This window comes from Sarcophilus harrisii, chromosome 6 (assembly GCF_902635505.1).
Source record: "Sarcophilus harrisii chromosome 6, mSarHar1.11, whole genome shotgun sequence".
NCBI lineage: Eukaryota > Metazoa > Chordata > Mammalia > Dasyuromorphia > Dasyuridae > Sarcophilus > Sarcophilus harrisii.
In genome coordinates this window covers 197,947,299-197,966,213 of record NC_045431.1, presented here as the reverse complement: position 1 = coordinate 197,966,213, position 18,915 = coordinate 197,947,299, and the positions used below count along the sequence as shown (strand labels likewise).

The following is an 18,915-nucleotide window of genomic DNA, read 5'->3' as shown; positions in this document are numbered from 1 at the left end:
TTCAGACCTAGCCTGCACCACTAGTCTGCCAATTAAAGCTCAGGGCCTTTCCTTCCCATTCTTCAGGACTCCACCCAGAAAAACCAGGCTTAATTGGGATCTGACCTCTGATCTCCAGTCTCTCAGAGAACTCACCCTCTCTGTTCAGCAAAGAACAACTGAATGGGTGAGAGAACAAAGCTTTGTTTCTTCCTCTCCGGTCACCCAGGGCTCTCCTCCCATTCCCTTGACCTTGAAATTTCACTCTAAACAAAAAGCTCCAAAAGAGAAAGGTCAGGCAAACCTTTAGTTACTGTTCCCCTGCAGATATAGGATCCCTCAGGAGGGTTCCTTCTTAGGTTCTGGGGGGAGGGAGAGGGGAAAAAAAAAAAACACATCTTGGACTGATTGAGCTGGGGGACAGTTAGATGGTACAGTGGATAGAGTGCTGGCTCTGAAGTCAGGAGGACCCGAGTTCAAATGCATTCTCAGACACTTAATATATCCCAGCTGTGTGACTCTGGGCAAGTCACTTAACCCCAATTGCTTCAGCCAAAAAAAAAAGTAGTTGAGCTCGGTTGGAGGCATGCCAAGGATCTAGAAGGTTTTACAAAATGTTTAAGACTCTACTGAGCAACTAGGTGGTACAGTGAATAGAGCCTTGGACTCAGAAGCAGGATGGCCTGAGTTCAAATTTTGCCTCAAATACTAGCTATGTGATTCTGGACAAGTAATTTAACCTTTATCTGCCTCAGTTTCCTCAGATGCAAAACAGGAAAAATAAATAGGAGCTACTTCCCAGGATGGTTGTGAGGATCAAATAAAATAAAATGTAAAGAGCTTTGCAAAATTTTAAAATGCTATTAAAATGGTGGCTCTTATTATTCTGATAGGGGTGAAAAGTTTTGGGGGAAAAGGAAATAGTTATGGGAGGGAGGGAGTTTCCTGAATTAGCATGGTGTAGTGAGAGTTTCAGAATCTGAGTTAGAGGACCCAGTTTAAATCTTGGCTCTGCCACAATACTCAGTGAATTTATAAACTTTATCAAGTGCTTAAGTCAGGCACCGTGCTAAGTATAGGGGATACAAAGACAAAAGGCACATGCCTCCTCCCACAGTCAATGGATTCTCCTTTGCCTCGGCTCATTCATTAAACACCTGTGTCAAACATTATACTGGCAGCTATGAGGTATAATGGCAAGAACACTGAGCTTCATTTATTAGTTGTATGATTCCAGGAAAGTCACTTAACCTCTATGTGTGTGTCTGCCTCAGTTTCCTCATCTGTAAAATGGGGATAATAATAGCACCTATCTCTGAGGATAAATGTCTGAAATACAGTAGGCTCTCTATAAACGTTAGGGTTAGCTAAGTGATACAGCCAGTAGAACAGAGTGCTAGCCCTAGAGTCAGAAAGTTCAAATCTGGTCTCAGCTACTTGCTAGCTGTGTGACCCTGAGAAAGTCATTTAACTCTGCTTCATCTGCAAAATAGGCTGGAGAAGGAAATGACAAAAATTCCAACGTCTCTGCCAAGAAAACCTCAAATGGGATTACAAAGGGGTGGATGCAACTGAACAAAAAAATGTATAAACAAACGTTAGCTATTATTTCTAGTTATTAAGGGCTAGAGATATAAAGACAAAAATGAAATAGCCTTTGCCCTCATGAGGCTTATATTCTATGGAAATATATAAAATATAAAATATTCATTTCAAACGAAGGCAGTAGTTACTGGGAAATGAAGGGGTTGGATGCAAATGATCTCCAAGGTCCCTTCCAGCTCATCCCAAGACCCCTACGGAATAAGGCTGGGTGGAGGGAGTGGGTGCAGACCAGGCAATAGGAACTAAGCTCTGGTGAGTCAGTCCCTGTTCCTCCCTTCTCAGAATAAGTTGTCAGCCTTTCTTGACAAGGGGCCTGATGAGCCCCGCCCCCAACTCTATGATCAATTGGAAATGTCAGCCCTAGAGAACTATCCACCCCCTCATTTTACAGAAGAGGAAACAGCAGCTTTGAGCAAGTGACTTGCTCAAAATCAAGTGTTTATGAGTGAGTGGTAAAGCCAAGTTTTGGACCCAGGTCCAAGACAGCTCAATAGAGACTGGGAGGAGGCAGGCCTGAGTTTTCAGTGCTTTACTGGCACTCAGGGTTAATCACACTCTCCAAGTTCATAGCCCTCCCAGGGTTTGTCTGTAAGGAAAGTGCTTTGTAAATTGTAAAGTCCTCCAGCAACGTGAGCCATTGTTCCCCCTGTGTCCCACTAAAGGAATTTTAACCTTTATTATCTGGAGTATGAACTTGTGTCCTGCAGCCAGCCACACACACACACACACACACAAGCCTCCATATTTCCAGGTTTGCTTTCTCTGCCCATTCACATTAATAATTAACTCCACGGCCACATCACTCCTCAGCAACGCCATCCCGGATGAGTAATGGCCCGGCAATCCAGGGGCTCTGGGTAGCTGGAGCTTCGGCCTTTTGTGAGGGTTTCCTAATGGGAGGGGGCTGGTACCACAGCCTCTCCAGTCTCTAAACAAAGACTCCACATTCTTCTGGGAAGGTGTGCCTGAAACCAGATAGCCATCCGAGACAGGAGGCCGAGCCCTCACCCCTCCCTCCGCCAGACACTTCGGGAAGTCTAGGGAGAGGTGGGAGAGGGAGGAAAGGAGGAGAGGGACCGAGAGCCAGGGCACTCCCAATTTACACACCCAGATCACAAAGGGCAAAACTGGGGTCACAGCCACCCTCCTCCAGCAGAATGTCTGGGGGTGATTGCACGTTCTCCTCCACACACACCCAGCCCCAAATCAGCTTCCCCATAACTTCGGGGTCCCTAACTCCCCCACAAAACTGCAGATTATCGCAGAGAAATGATAAACAGGGAAAGAGAAAGTATCTTCTTACAGGGGGCCTTTTTCCAATCAATAACTAATCTGGAATCGGGCACCAATTCAAGTAAAAAACTAACTCCCGGCCAGCTGCTGCTTTACAAGAATGAAGCTCTAACTCAGAACTGTTGCCAAGATCGTGCTGAGAAGGGGACCCCGCCCCCCTTCACCTGGAGCCTCCAGACACAAAAAGGAGTTGTCAGCGCACGAGAGCCTAGCCTGGCGGTCAAAGTCCAGCCCCTGAGAAAGAGAGCCCTCATTAGCCGTTCACGCGGAAATCTGGGCTACTCCGGCCGGGCAGGGGCGCCTGGGCTGCGCGGTCCCCAGCCCCCCTCCCCTAGCCAGAGCCGCCCCAGCCATGCACGCGCGCCCACACACTGGAGAGCTCACGCGGACCGAGAGCCCCGCACGCCCCCGCCCCCGCACACACCTGCAGGCCACCTGGCGCACCCGGGAGACGGAGCTGGCAATTCCGGGCTGCCTCCACATGACGGTTCAGGGACGGCACATTGGGAGGGAACCGGGCAGCCCCGGCTGGCCAGGGGCTCTCTCCGGCGGGAGCGGGGTTAGCGTCCCTGCTCGTGGGGGCGCGGGGCTGGCAGAGGCACGGGGGAGGAGCGGGAGCGGCCGCCGGAGATCGCGAGAGGGTGCCCCGGGGTGCCGAGGCCCTCGCTAGACATGGTGTGTGCGCGAGGGGGTCGGACGCTCGGCTCTGCCGCGCTCCCGACGCTCCCACCCGAGGTGGGAGAGCCTCCACCCGCCTGACATCACAGCCCCGGCAGCCAGAACAGCGGCGGTGGAGGCTGCCGCCGCCGCCGCTGCCCTTCAGCAGGGTACGGGCACCAGCTGCTGCAGCAGCGGCAGCAGCAGCAGCAGAAGCAGGCTCGGCTCGGCTCCTCCTCGCCAGGGATGCTGCATGGATGCGGGGAGGGAAGGCGACGGAGAGACAGCGGACCCAGCGAGCGGCACCGGCGGTGCCCTGGCGGCCAGCCAGGAGACTCTCCACCACCGAGGCTGCGAAAGACTGCAGGTGCCGAGAGATTGACGCCCGCCTCCCCCACCCCCAAACCCAGCGCCGGCCCCCACGACCTTGAAGTCCGGGCACCCCAACCTGCCCGAGAAGAAATGCAGCGGGGCTCGAGCTGCTCCTGCCGAGCCTGTCCTGAGAATGAATGAAGGAATCCGGACATTAGGAGGCATCCGATGGCAGCAGCCTAACCATCTCTGCCCTACCTTCCTCCAAGGCTCAACTCGACCATTAGTACTGCCAATCTCCCCCCCCACACACACACACACACACACACACCTCCCCAAGAAGTGTAGTTCAGTTTAATTCCCCTCCTCCCCCCAAAAGCCTTCCCTGACTACCTCCAGGCCAAGCTCTGGGCAGGCACTCATGGATGTGGAAGGAAGCTAGAGATCACATCCCGACCCCTAGATCTCTTCTTTCTCTCAGCTCAGTCAATTCCACTCATTTGCAGAGGCTATCTGTTTCCCGTGCTTGGTATGGGCTCTCCTCCTCACCTCTTAAAGACCTTATCTTCTTTCAAAACTAGTTCCACATCTTCTACCAAGCTGATTCTGAATGCCCTCCCTTGCTAGTGTCCTTCATCCCCAACTACACACACACACACACACACACACACACACACAGTATTATTTGTGGGCACCTATTTCCCCAACTGAATAGTAGCTACTTGAGAATGAGCCTTTTTTCTTTATACCTCTATGTTAAACACACAGTTTTAAACACATAAGAGGTACTTAATAAATGCTCATTAAGTTGATTTAATCAACTTACATGGTTTTATATTGAGAGGTAACATACCCTGAATTGACCTCTGAAGAGAGCTGTATTCAAGTCCCTCTCCGATACATACTGGTTTAGGAGCCTGGGAAAGTCATTCTCTCAGAGTCTCTCCAAGCAACTGAGTCTCTAAGTTGAAGAATGGTGGCAAGTCAGCATTGGCCAAAGCAATTTGCTCTTTGGAAGTTCCAGTAGAAAGTGGGCTGAATTTCATAGGAGAGAACATGAGTTCTAATCTAGGCTCTGTTACTATCTTGTGATTTTGGACTAGTCCTTTTATCTCTTTGGAGCTCGGTTTCCTCACTTGTAAAATGGGAAGACAAGCCTCTACAATCCCTCCAAGCTCTAACTTAATGATCTGATGAACTTATCATTTCCTATCCTCCTTATGCACACTTCAGGCTTACTTTTACTTATACCCATTCCTATTCTTGAAGTTCAGTTCGATAAATTTGTATTCATTATCTACTCTATGTAGACAGAACACTACATAGGATGCTTAGAAATACAAAGTTTGGCTCCTCCACCTACTAAATTCCCAGCTTTAAAAGCCTATCTGAAATATCACCGCCTCCATGAAAGCTTTACCTGCTCCTGGTAGTTAGTAATAATCTCTTTTGTCTTGGACTGAACACTTTCAGTGTTCTTATTATGTTACTTAGTAATAGTTATTTTTGTATGCTTCACCAGAAAAGAAGGTGTGTTAGTCAAAAGGGAACTGATGAATGAAGAGTCCTTGTACCAAGGCAATGTCAAAAGGGCTAAAGTTGAGATTTTTAACTTGGAGACCATGGAGAGATTTCATAGGGTCTGTGAATATGGGTAGGATGACAATTTTATTAACCAAAGTTATTTAATTAAAATTTAGCATTTTCTCTAATTATTTAAAAACAGGGTTCTATGAATGGATCCATAAGCCCCACCAGGCTCCAAAGGGGCCCATGGCACAGTAAAGATTAAGACCCCCTGCTCCACGTTAGAGGAAGGTCACCAGCAGAGAATTTACAGGGGGACATAAACAGGTTTTACACAGAATGGATGAGAAGTCATCAGACAACAGAGGCAGCCACATAGATAAGTTCACAAAGGTATAAAATTACAACTGGAACCTGGTTGACAGGAAGGCAACTATTTTTGGCTATAAGTACTTGTTTTGACCATCTACTAAAGCACTGTTGGGTAACAAATCTGCATTTGGTGAAGTCCTAGCACAATGTCAGTATAATGGCAAGTCTTAAAGTAAATGTCCTAGTTCCCCTACTAGAGCATAAACTCCACCGGGATATATTTTAAAACAAACTTTGAATCTCCTTCAAAAAGTCTAGCATAGGGCATTGTGCACAGCAGGAAAAACCAATGTTTGCTGAATTATAAGATCATAAATTTGAAGCTAGAAAGGACATTAGTGACCACTTGAGGGTGGTGGGAATAAAGCACTGGACCTAATTCAAACCTGGCCTCAGGTTTGGACAATTCACTTAATCTGTCTGTCTCAGTTTCCTCATCTGTAAAATGGGGATAGTAACAGCATCTACCTCTCAAGGGTGTTGTGAAGATCCACTGATATATTTGTAAAGCACTAATAAGCACAGGGTCGAACACATAGTAGGCACTTAATAAATGCTTCTTCCCCCACCTCATCCAAGTCCCTCTGACTCCAAATCCAATGTTCTTTCCACAATACCATTCCACCTCCCATGTGTCCTCAGCATCTCCCTAGCAGTTCATTGCAGGATCTTAATGCTTGTTGAAATCTAAGAAGCTTAAGGTATATAGGAAAATATACACCTTTCAGTGGGAGGTTAAATCTACTGAGGGTTGGAAGATCAATATCAATTCAACATATCAAGCATTATTAAGCACCTACTATATGCTACGCACTAAAGCTACAAAAACGAAAACAGTCCTAAGCATTCATTTTGTTTCTAACTCCCTCCTCCTTCCCCCCCACAAAAACCTCCCAAAAAACCCACCAAAAAAATAAGTACCAAGTTTTATCCATATACCTGGGAGCAGTTAGACCGCTTTAAAATCTCTTTGTCTCTATAAATCTATCTCTGTGTCCACTCCCCTCACAGTCCCCTCATACCAGTACCCTGGGAATGAGAAAAAAGGAAGAAATAGGAGCAATAATGAGATGTCAAAAGAAAAGGCCTTGGGCCAATTATAATCATCCCAGGCAGACATCTCCAACTCCCAAAGCCAAAGAGCTTTCCCTGCCTCTCCATCTACCAACTTATTTTTCTCATCCTGCTCTCTAAGCACTTTTCTATCTATACCCACACAATCAGACATGTTAGCATAATTCTTCATGGCTTTCTCAATTGCCCTCTCTCCTCATTCTTCAAGGCCCAGCACAGAGGTGGCCACTGGAGTGAAGACTTTCTTGACTTCTCCAGCTAGAAGTAGCCTCTCCCTCATCAGACCTTTCATCTTATAGTCTTCATTCTAACTTGTATCATACCTAATCCTCAATTTTCCCAAACTCCAAGCTTCATGAATTCATAAATTTGCATGTCTCTTAAGTCAGGGTCTTGTACAGCATAGGAACCTGAAAATATCTGCTTCATGAATTATCTTATTATTCTACAATTGTTGTGTCTTCTCTCTAATTAGCCAGAGTTCCACAGGAACGAGGGCCAAGTTTATGCTAGTGATATTCAGGGAATATTTTCTGATTGACAAACTCTCCCATCTAAGAAATGTTATTCATCTAAGTCAAGTCAACAAGCATTTACTAATAGAAGTCACTATGTATCTGGCACTATGCTAAGTGCTGGAGATACAAAAGGTATGCAAAGTATTCTTTGTTCAAGGAGACAAACAAGATACACTGGAAATAAACTCCAAGGAAAGTCACTAAAACTGAGGCCAGCTGGCCAACTGGGAAGGATTTCTTGTAGAAGGCAGGACAGTGCTTGAAGTAAGGTGTATTGTTTGAAGGAAGTCAAGGGGCTATATTATAAAGGTATATGTCCTCTAACCTTTCCCCGCCTTGTATTCTTTATGCTTTTTCTGCAATAATAACAATTTCTACAATCAATCACAACCATATTATATTATTATTCCATCTTATAGGAGAAAACTGAGATGCAGAGAGAATGACCTGCTCAATGTCATAGTCTAAACATCACAGGCACGTCTAAAACCCAAGCATCGATTCCCAGGGCCTTCTTTTCCTATCTGTCCATGCTGCTCAGATCTCTATGTGGGTCTAAATAAGTCAGCTTTGTGCTAGACTTATTTGTGGTAGTACTCCTGCTGGAGTAATGTCTACCTAGCCCATGTCAGGTCCTTAGCTAGGGAACAAACCCTTTGCAGAGGCATTTCCTCACTCTCTATCTGTTTTGCTTCTCCTTATCTAGAGGCTCCAATTGCACGTGGGCCTCTAGACCCCTACACACATGTCCCTGAGTGGAGCAGCAATGAAAGGCATCTGCCAAGTGGGAATGCCCGGAGTGGAGCTGGCCTTCCCGCACCAATCTCACAAATTGTCCATCAAGGACATCATTCAGGACACAATACGTACATAGTTCTGGGAGAAGAGAAGGGAGGAAATGGCTGCTTCCAATTCCTCATTCCATTCCTTTCCAAATGAGGGAGGAGGGAGAGATAAGCCTAATAATAATAGTGATAGCTAACATTTTTATAGTGCTTACTATGTGCCAGTGCTGTGCCAAACACTTTACAATTATCTCATTTGAGACTTGTAATACTCTGGGAGGTAGATGATGTCATTATTCCTATTTTATAGATGAAGAAACTGAGGCAATTATGAATTAACTGACTTACCCAAAATCACTCAAACTAGTAAGTATCTAAGGTTGGATTTGGACTCAAGTATTCATGATTCCAAGATCCAGTGCTTTAACCACTCTACTACCTAACTCCCCCTTTATATGGAAACAATATTTACTCACTTTCCTTCCTTCTTTAAAGCTCCATTGGTCTATATTTTTGTCACGTAGTTTAGACTTGTCTGATTTCTAACCACTAACATTTCATCCATCCATTAAAAAACAAAGAGTTGGGTGGGAAAGAGGAGCCTAGGGTAATTGTCCCATCTCCAACAATAACTGGTAGTGTGACCTTGAGTAAGTAACTATATTTCTGGGGGGGTAAGGGGGGGTTCAGTTTCCCCTTCTGTAAAGTGACAGGGCTACAGTATATCTAGTCAGTCAATCACAAAGTGGTTTTTTAAAATACCTACTATGTGTTAAGTACTGAAGGATCCCTGCCCTGAGAACTTATATTTTAATGGAAGAGACATCACAGAAACAACTATGTACAAACAAAATATAAGGAGATAAATGTCAAGACTTAGAGTGAAAATGCTAGGAGGATTGTAGGGCCTAGGGAAGTCGTCTTGCAGAAGGTGGGGTTTGAGCTGAATCTTGAAGAAAGTCATCCAGAGAACTAGGATAATATGAGGACCCCAGTGTTAGGGTCCAGAACTCTGTTCTTAAAACAAGGATTCTTACAAGGTGCTAACTCAGTGTGGAATTGATGAGACAATGGTTATCTAGTTTAGCATGGTGATTAATAGTTTTCTAAGTTCAGTATGATTGATTTAATCTTACAACAAATAATGGCTCCCTAGTGATATAATGACTGGTTTATACTCAGTCTCAGTGTAGAGCTTATAAGCTGGGACTCAGACTCAGAGCCAGATTCATTCACTTGATCTCACAGCACCGTGACTGGCCTGGCCTCCTGAACTTCCTCCACTGAGACCATGTCCAGTCTGAAGGTCCTCCAGAAAACTAGCCGAGCCCCAAGTGAGGAGATATGACTTTGAAAGAGATAATAAAGGATTTGAACTTTAACACCTGGCTATTCTTGTGGTGATTACTCTGCTGAAAGGAAGGCTGCTCCTAGACCTCCAGAAAACCAACCAGAACATGACACTCCAACCCAAGTTGTGTGAGAATCAGCCAGAAGAAATGGGATCATTTAGTTTAGAGAGGACAAAAGGAGGATGTGTGATCTGTCTTAAAATATCTAAAAGATTGTCATGTGGGGCTAAAAATAGAATTAACAGGGTGAGGGTTAGTTTACATAGGGGTAGATTTAATTTTATTTGTTTTCCTTTTGTTTCCTTTTATTATAATTTGTTTTCCTTATGATTAGAACTGTCCAACAATGAAATGGGCTGCTCATTGGCATGGGAAGTGGCCGAAGGTGGCCTATGTAAAGCCTGCCCAGCAGGAAAGATGTGAAGGGGATTCCTTGTTTGGAGGGCCAGCATGTGCCCGCCACTTTCTCTTGAGGATACTTTCCAGAGAAGAGCAGCTTAAAGCATGGAAAAGGCTTTTGTTTGGGTCCAAACCTGAGACAGCTTCTCTGTAACTTATCACAGTCTTAATAAGTTGTCTAGGGTGTAGAAATACTCAATGCCCCCGGTTACATTGCTTTTATGTGCTAAAGGCCTGCCTGGACTGGCAAAAGTCTTCTGAACTTTAGGGTCAGCTCTCTATCCACCATGATTCATGGCCTCTCTTGTAAAACCAATGCAAAAGCTGAAATGATACATACGATGAGTACAAAGAAATAAAGGAAAACACAAGAAATGATACAGTAGAAAGGAAAAAAGACCAGGGCAAAAATACAGACTATGTAATATAGCAACAGTAACAACAATGAATTCACATACAAAAAGATGAGAATGCGCAAAAGGGGACATTTTGTTACTCTCTTCCTAAAGTAAATATAGGTCAAAATGATACGTTGTAGAAGTGTATCATTTCACTGTGATTTTTATTTATTTTGGCATATGAGAATATGTTTTTGTTGATGGCTAAAGTTTAGAAGAAAGCAAAAGAGAAATTACTAGAAGTACTAGAAAGTATTTTAAGTATTATACTCAGCAAAAAGAAAAAAAAATACTTTTCTTCAATCTTCTGAATCATTCCCAATTCTTCCCTCCAGGACTAAGTAGAACCCAATGGCCCTTCAAGTACATGAAGGCATTGAATGACACCCAAACACTAAGTAAATAGGAAAAAATTTATAGTTCACATATCTATTGCAATCACTTGACTGACATCACCCCATAATAAATGTCACAGGTAGGATTTGAAGTCGAGTTCTTTGAGTTAGGGGCAGTGATCTTTCCTCTGAATCATACCAGTCCCCTATCAAGGACTGCGCTTTTTTGAAGAGGTAGACTGACACAACTCATTTGATCTTGATGTGTGATTCCTGAATTAGAGTTAATTAGAGGTAGAAGAGGAAGGGAGGGAGGGAGGAAAGGAGGGATGAAGAAAAGGAGAGAGGATGGGAGGAAGAAAGGGAAGAAGGGAGGGAGGGAAGAAGGGAAGGGAAAAGGAAGGCAGGGAGGGAAGGAAAAAGAAAAGGAGGAAGGGAGGGGAAAAGGGAGGGAAGAAAGGAAGGGAAGGAGGGAGAGAGGGAAGGAAGAAGGAAGGAGGGAGAAGGAGGACGAGGGAGGAGGGAGGAAAGAGAAGGAAAGAATACTATGTATCAGGTACTATCTAAGAGCTTTACAAATCTTATTTCATTTAATCCTCACAATAATGTCAAGAGGTAAATGATATTATCATCCCCATCTTATAGTTGAGGAAACTAAGGTGGATAAAGATATAAGTCACTAGCCCAGAGTCACAAAGCTATTAAAGTATCTGAGGCTCAACCTGAATTCAGGCCTTCCTATCTCCAGACCGTGTGTATTACCCACTGTGCCACCTGGCTGGCAAAGGTAAGAGCCTTGGAAGTGAAGCTGGGGCAGAGTGAAGAACGGACAGAAGACTCTGAATCATCTTGATCCTCAGAAGTTGACAGGAAGCCACAGGCCATGGGGGAATAAGCAGCAGGGAGAACAGTCAGAAGCAGATATTCTCCCTTGAACTGGCCCTAGGTGAAGGGAACCAGGGGCTTTCTTTAAGCAACATTCTTTGGCAATGACTTCTATCCCAAACAGCCATTTTCTCCCCGCACCCCCACCCCCATTTCTGCTTAGCACCTGCAACTGAGCCCCTGGGAGCGTCGATGTGAGCTGGTGGAAACAGTAGCTTATCAGGACTCCTGCCTGTCATGGCTGACTTCCTCCAGCAACAAGCCTATCTACCACTTGAGCTTTCTCCTTTTTTTGGCCCTCCTATCATGAGAGCCTCATCCCTGGGGCCGGAGGGCTGGCGTTAAGCACCAGGGCCTCAGCACAGTGATAATGAAGGGGTTTTAAAAATAAGCCTTCCTTATTAAGGCTGATTGATGCTGGGCAGGAGCATTTCCAGAAACAAGACAAACTTCGCTTGATAAAATACTTTCAGTATTCATGGCTCTTGGCAGACAGGAGTGGTCTGAAGGTCACATAGAGGTTAAAAAAAACCAACCTACTTACACACACATGCACAAACACACACACATATTCATTCCACCACTTAAAGTTCCAGCAAAACATCCAGAATATCAGGCAGAACATATTTTTCTCTGGGTTTCCCCCAAACAAATGTTCCCAATGGTCCAACAGAAGAGATCTCTTTCCACATGGCCATTGACCGTGTGATTTGGTGGGAACACGGGACAGTCACATTTGTACTCATTAACCTCCAGATACCAGCATTCCTGATGCCGTCTGTCATCAGGGAGACGTCCATCTTCAGATAGCTCACAATCTCACCATCGGAATTAACGAGCCAAATAAATCTGAAAAATGACAAACTGCTTTCCAAGAATTCTGATAATTGTCATCCCGGATGTGGGCTTTTGTTGTTGTTGTTGTTATTTTCCAATCTCTTGATTGCCTGAATAACTTTCCATGGAAAGGGTAGGTTGAACTTCCCATCATTCATGCCAGAAGCTGGCAGACCCTGTTCACTGAGCACATCAAACCCACAACAGCAATTTTCAATAAACAGCCTACTCCGTAAGCTAAACAATGCTTGTTAGCGCTACCGTATGGAAATTGGAAGAAGCTTTATCTTCAACCAAGACACAAATATGCTGGCGAGATAGCTCATCCAATCTGTCAGATACAGACAGATTTGCTATTTCTTCCCTGCCATCCCACTACCACCACCATCACAGCAGTGGTGGCAGGAGATAGGGGGAGGATCCTATTTATATGACTGATGCTTTAAAAGATACATCCACCACTGGGAGAGTTTTACAATGTGTGATGGGAAATAGCCAGCCATTAGTCAACAACCAATCAATAAGTCATTATTAAGGACCTACTGTGTGCCAGGTAATGGGCAGAACATAGGGGCTACAAAAACAGAGATGAACTAGTCCCTATCCTCAAAGAGTTTCTATCCTATTAATCTACTTTGGGAATATCAATGTTAATGAAAGTTCTGAAATATCCTGTTGACCTTTTGAAGAGTAGAAGGACTGCCAAATTTATAATCAAGAGAATACTGGGTTTATATCCTGCCCCTAATGTGTGTGTGTGTGTGTGTGTGTGTGTGTGTGTGTGTGTGTCTGTGTCTGTGTGTGTGTGTGTGTGTGTATGAGAGAGAGACAGAGACAGAGACAGACAGAGAGACAAACAAAGACTCTTATTTTAGACAGAGTGACAAACTCAGCAAACCTCAGTTTTCTTTTGCTCATTGCTAAAAATAAGGCTAAGAATGCTTGTAATCCCTACCAGACAAGTGTGTTAAAGGCTCATATGAGAATTTAATATAGATAAAGAGCTTTGTAGACCTAAAAGTCCTACCTGAGCGTCAGCCATTACCGCAGGCAAAATTCAATTTGGTTTTATATCTCTTTTATTGTTTTCCAATTCTCTGAAAAGGCAGAGATGGCACACCTTAGTAGGTGAGCTTTGTAAACTATGTCAGAGTTCATCTCAAGTGTTCCCTTCTACGAGAAGCCTTTGCTGATCTTCCCTTTCCCCCAAATTACTCCTGGATTTGTTTTGCACATACCTCTCCAGGTAGATGGTGTCTACCTGGGTGCTATGTAAGCTGCTAGAGGGCAGAGACTGGTTCACATCAGTCTTTGTATTCTCAGAGTCTAGCACAGTGTCAGACACATAGCAGGTGCCCAACAAATGCTTTACTTGAGGGCTGTTGCCCAAAGAATTCATCCCTTGGTAACCAAGTCTATCTAATCTTAGTTATGCTGATTCTTGGCCAATAGAAGCACCGTCTGTCACTGGGCCCACACTCAAAGTTTTTCCAGACTGGTGGGACCTTCTGGAGCTGGTGCCCTCCTCACCCAGCCTCTGAGAATTCAGTTACCTCCACGCCATTGGGAGTCACCAAAGGAAGACCGTCTATATTAACTCTTACCTTTTCAGAATATTTTATCAACTACAACATCCCATTCCCCAACTATGCTGCACAATAGAATTTCTGTAATAACAACATGCGCATTAGTCTTCAGGAACGACAGATAAAAGGATCCTGGCATCCATAGTGATAAACACCCACCTGACAAGCTTAGAATCATGCTCATACTTAAATTCATTTTATAGCAAATCGGTTACTTCCTACCTCTGATCTCCCAAATCCCAGGATAAAAGCGATTAGTCCATGAAGCACCTGAATAGTTGCCTCTTCTCTCTCTCCCCAGTGGCTTTTTTTATTAAATAGTAACCTCTTATTTTAATGCTCCCTCCTCTCCAGGAGGCAGAGAATGAGGTAGACAAACAGGCTCCTCACCCAAATGCAGGAGAAAGGGAGGCCGCGCCACTCTCCAATGACCGACATGCAGCCCGAGCTTTCTCCACTGAACTCGTACAAGGCCTGGAATGTGGTGACAGATGTCAGGCGGCGGCAGCATCAGGAGCAGCTTGTGCCACGGTGCCCTTGCTGGGACGTCCTCCTAGCTCAAGGAAAAAACTCAGAGCTTTCACACAGGCACCCGTGGAAGCCACAGCTTCGGTCCATTCCGTGAGAAATGCACTGGACCACAGCTGGCCTAAGGGCCCGTTTCAATACCTGGTCACACCAGCTGCCTGCAAAGAGCCTCTGGCAATAAGCAAAAAACGAGGAACCCAGCGACTAGGGAAGATCTCACCCCCATTGCCTGACATTCAAAGGCCCTCTACAGTATGTTCTTACTCACTTTTCATTCTTATCTTACTTCTCTCCATGACTTCTAGGTTGGAATCAGAAAACTCAAATTCAAATCTGGCCTCAGGATACTTACTAGCTATGTGAGTCTGGGCAAGTCATTTAATCATTGTCTGCCTCAGTTTCCTCAACTATAAAATGGGGGTAATAATAGCATCTATCTCCCAGGATTGTTATGAGGATCAAATGGGATACTAGTTGTAAAGGTCTCATCACAGTATCTGGCACATAGTAGGTTAACAGATTGGTCTGTATTGTTTGTTTTGGGTTTTTTGATATGGGAATAGGGTTAAATGGCCTACCCAGAATCACACAACTAGTCAAGTGTCAAACTGGATATGAATTCAGGACCTCCTGACTCCAGGGCCAGTGCTCTATTCACTGTGCCACCTACCTGCTCCAAATTAATGGATAAACATCAATAAATGCTTATTTCCTTTCCTCCTCCCTCCCTTTCTTCCCTACACCTTTCTCTCCTGTCTCTGTCTTTCTTCCTCTCTCTCCCTTCCTCCCTTTGTCCCTCCCTTTCTTCCTCCTTTCCTTCTTCCTTCCTTCCCTCTCAGCCAAAGTCAGCTACTAAGAGAAACCTCCTTAGAGTACATATCCAGTAATGGCACAAAGGGGACCATATCTCTTGTCCCTTGAATGGACCCTGGGCTTTCCTACATCCTCACATTTGCAGGGAGATCTTCACAGCCATCTAGGTTCAACCTGTCCCAGAAAGGGGTGCCTGCTCCAACCTACATAACAAATAATAATTTAGCCTCTGCTGGACCCCACAGCCTCTTGGGACAACCTCTTGTTCTCGAGATCTGCAAATGCCTTCCCTCTCTTTATTCTACCCATCCTCTCAAGGCATATTCAGGTGCCAGCTCCTCCTGGAAACTTTCCCAGTTCCTTTCCAGTTGCTAAAGACCTGTTCTCCCCACTTTTCTCATTTCACAGAGCACTGTTCTGTGACTCTCAACCTTACTAATGTATTATTGTGTATTAGAGTTAGCCATGGATGGGTCATATCCCCTATCTAAGACAGTGAGTTCCTTGGCAGAATTCCTATGGCAGCCTAGGCCCAGAAACCCAGAATATCCAGTCTAAAGGGACCTCAGAGGCCATCATATCTACCCCTGTTTTTGTACAGATACTCTGTATAAGCACTTTGTAAAACTTAGAGTGCCATAAAAACCCAGTTATTATTATTATTACTATTATTATATTATGTATTATAATATATACCCTATATATAATATATACTATTATAATATATTATATTATTATTACTAATCTGCTCTCATTACTCGTCACTCCACAGCCAGAAGCTAAAACAGAGTCCAGCATAGAGTCACGAAGATTTGAGTTCAAATACTGCCTGAGACACTTAATTAGGTAGATGACTTAACCTCTTTTCTAATCTGTAAAAATAATAGCACCGACCTCCCATAGTTATTGTGAGAATCAAATGAGTTAATCACATGTAAAGTGCTTTGTCAGTCTTAAAGCGCTATATAAATTCTAGTTATTTCTCTATACTTAATTCTCACTGAGACAGCTAGATGGCGCAGTAAATAAAGAGCTAATCCTAGAATCAGGATGAAGTGAGTTCAAATGTGACCTGAGATTCCCCGGTTCTGTAACCCTGAGCAAACCACTGTGCCTCAGTTTCCCTATCTGTATAATGAGAGGGTTAATATTAGCGCTTACCTCCCACAGTTACTTTGAGGAAAGAGTGATCTATTTGTAAATAACTTTATAAATTTTAAAGCACTATATAAATACTACCTATTATTGTTATTATTACTAATATCATCCTGCTCCCATGTGATTTTGATTTTCCTGCTGCATCTCTGTATTTTGAAAATTTTTCATTCCATTTAGCTCAGAGACTATAAGTATTTGGTAGGGATATATCTATTTAAAAGACCACTGAGTTTTATGGAAGATGATGATGATGATGATGATTACTACTACCTCCACTACTACAGACGGAAAAAGTGATGTCAAAGAAAATGAAACGATTTGATCAGTGGCATACAACTGAAGTGAAACTCAGACCCAGATTTCATGACCCTCCAGTCAATCACTCATTTCTCTTCAACAAGTTTCCCGAGTATTTATTTTCTTGTTTGTTCTTTAGTCCAGGCCAAAGTAGGACTTATTCTGGCAAGAAGTTAAGCTAAGTGAGCGTTCCACAGTGTAGCCTGAAGCCTCATCCAAATGCAAGAAAAAGGAAGATTTTGAGAAGGACAGCCCCCTAAGTAAAGAGACTTGGATAGGTCATGCCCTTAGCATTGTTGGGAACCAGGAGTTATAGACTGAGGAGCACGAGGTAGAAAGAGCCATCTGAAGGAAAAGCAGAAATGGTACGAAAACCAAAATCAGAGCTGGCAACCCAGGAAACTTGATCCTGGGTTAGGCTGTGTGTGACAGGATTCAATATTGGGATAAGTAGGAAATCCATTATTTCCCCAACTTGCTTAACTCAACTTTGCTTTATATATATAATATATATATAGAGAGAGAGACAAATGGGATTAAGCAAGGCCACAAGGCTAATAGATATCTGAGGTTGGATTTGATCTCAGGTCCTCCTGACTCCAGGGCCAATGTTCTATCCATTGTACCAGCTAGTTAGTCCTTTATTCAACTTTCTATGGGAACATATAGCTAGCCCCAACACCCTTCCTAACAATCTTCTTCCTACATTTATGAAATCACATGTTCAAACTAAAAATAAGTGACATTTCTTCTTAATTATAACACAAAGTCCAAATTCCCTTGCCCTGACATTCAAAGATTTCACCAATCTGGCTTAGTTTGCTTGACTGTACTTATTTATTACAAGAGAGGGCTCTATTCAGGAGAAAACAGTAATATTATACAAAAGCATTAATGAAACTTTTGATTTTTTTTGAAAGGTACATTTTTTCAAAGGTCTAGTATCTCTTTTTTAAAAGTCCTCCTTTGATGACTCATCATCGCCCAGAGGTCACCCTGGGTTTACATGGGGTTTGCTACTTGAGAAGTGGTAAAGACACTATCTATCAAAGAGCTGTCAGATCTGAGCACTCTCTGGAAGTCACTGAAGTACCAGGGCATCCACCCACCCATCCATCCATCCTCTATCGTCACTAGTTACCACTTAGGAAATTGTTCTCCAGGGCAATGTGTTTACCAGGACGGGCTTAATATAGCTCCCATGGGGCTTAAATTAGACCCAGGGGACACATTCTCACTCTGGGGGATTTGGCTGTAATTATCAGGGGGATACATTCAGAATTAGAACTAGATATTGCTGGCTTCTGATGGCACTCCCAACGACTCGCACCCCTTAAGGAAAAGCCCAATCATGTAGAAACACTGTCACTGATCAAACACTTCCATTTTTTTCGTAAGCAAGGGGAAGATCAGTGAATATCCATCAGCTTAGGCAATGATTTTCTATTTAACATAGAAGGACCAGTCTACATTGATACCAAGACTCATAAGCTGTCACTTTGAGGAACTCACTTAACTTCTCTCACTTTTAGTGATCTCATCTGTAAAATGAGGATACCTAAGCCTTATACTCCCTGCCTCAGAGGGTGGGTATTGACATTACAGCATCATAGGTTTGAAGCTAGAGCTCTTAGAAAGAAATCTGGTCCAACCTCTCATTTTGCAGAAGAGTAAATTGAGTCCCTATGAGATTAAAAAAAAATTTTTTTGTATACCTTAGAGTCCCATTTGACAAGTTAAATAATTATTATGCTCACCAACTGCTTTATCTTAAGGTGCCTAAAGTTCAAAAGTTTGATAAACCTCTCCCACCCAGGGCCTCAGTCCAACTCAGGCCATATTCTTCACCAGTTAGAAGGAAGTAGAGGAAGAGGAAGTCATAGCTATAGCCGTATTGCTCCAGCCCTACACACTCAAACAATTACAAGTCGAGAATGACTAATGATCTGTTACCATAAGATAACAGGAAATACTGATAATGATAATATAAGAGGAAATTTTTAGCCTTTCTCTGTTTGGCAATCTAATCCAAAACCTTGAAATACCAATTAAAATTTTCTTTGTAATATCACTTTAAATTATTCAAAGTATTTCCCATAACTATGATCTCACCTGAGCCCTCAAAGTAGGTATTATTATCACCCCCATTTTACAGATGAGCAAACATCTCCAAATTTCCAGGGTCTTAACTCCTTTTGAATTTGT

The 18,915-nt window shown here is 43.6% G+C and overlaps 1 protein-coding gene across 6 annotated transcripts in view; it reads right to left on the bottom strand.

Annotated features, from left to right (window-relative positions):
* The window catches only part of PLEKHA7 (pleckstrin homology domain containing A7), a 251,076-nt gene that overhangs the window by 149,256 nt on the left and 82,905 nt on the right, over window positions 1-18,915 (bottom strand). Inside the window, exon 1 of one of the 6 annotated variants that reach the window (XM_031942086.1) lies at window positions 14,137-14,495. The exons of 4 other annotated variants lie outside the window; for them this stretch is intronic. Coding sequence is in view for 1 of the 2 variants with exons in the window: in XM_031942085.1 (XP_031797945.1) it covers window positions 3,302-3,360 (59 nt within the window). In the remaining variant the exon portion in view is untranslated. Of the gene's footprint in view, window positions 1-3,301; window positions 3,912-14,136; window positions 14,496-18,915 lie in introns of those variants that run through there. One more of the 6 variants, XM_031942085.1, reaches the window with a different exon arrangement.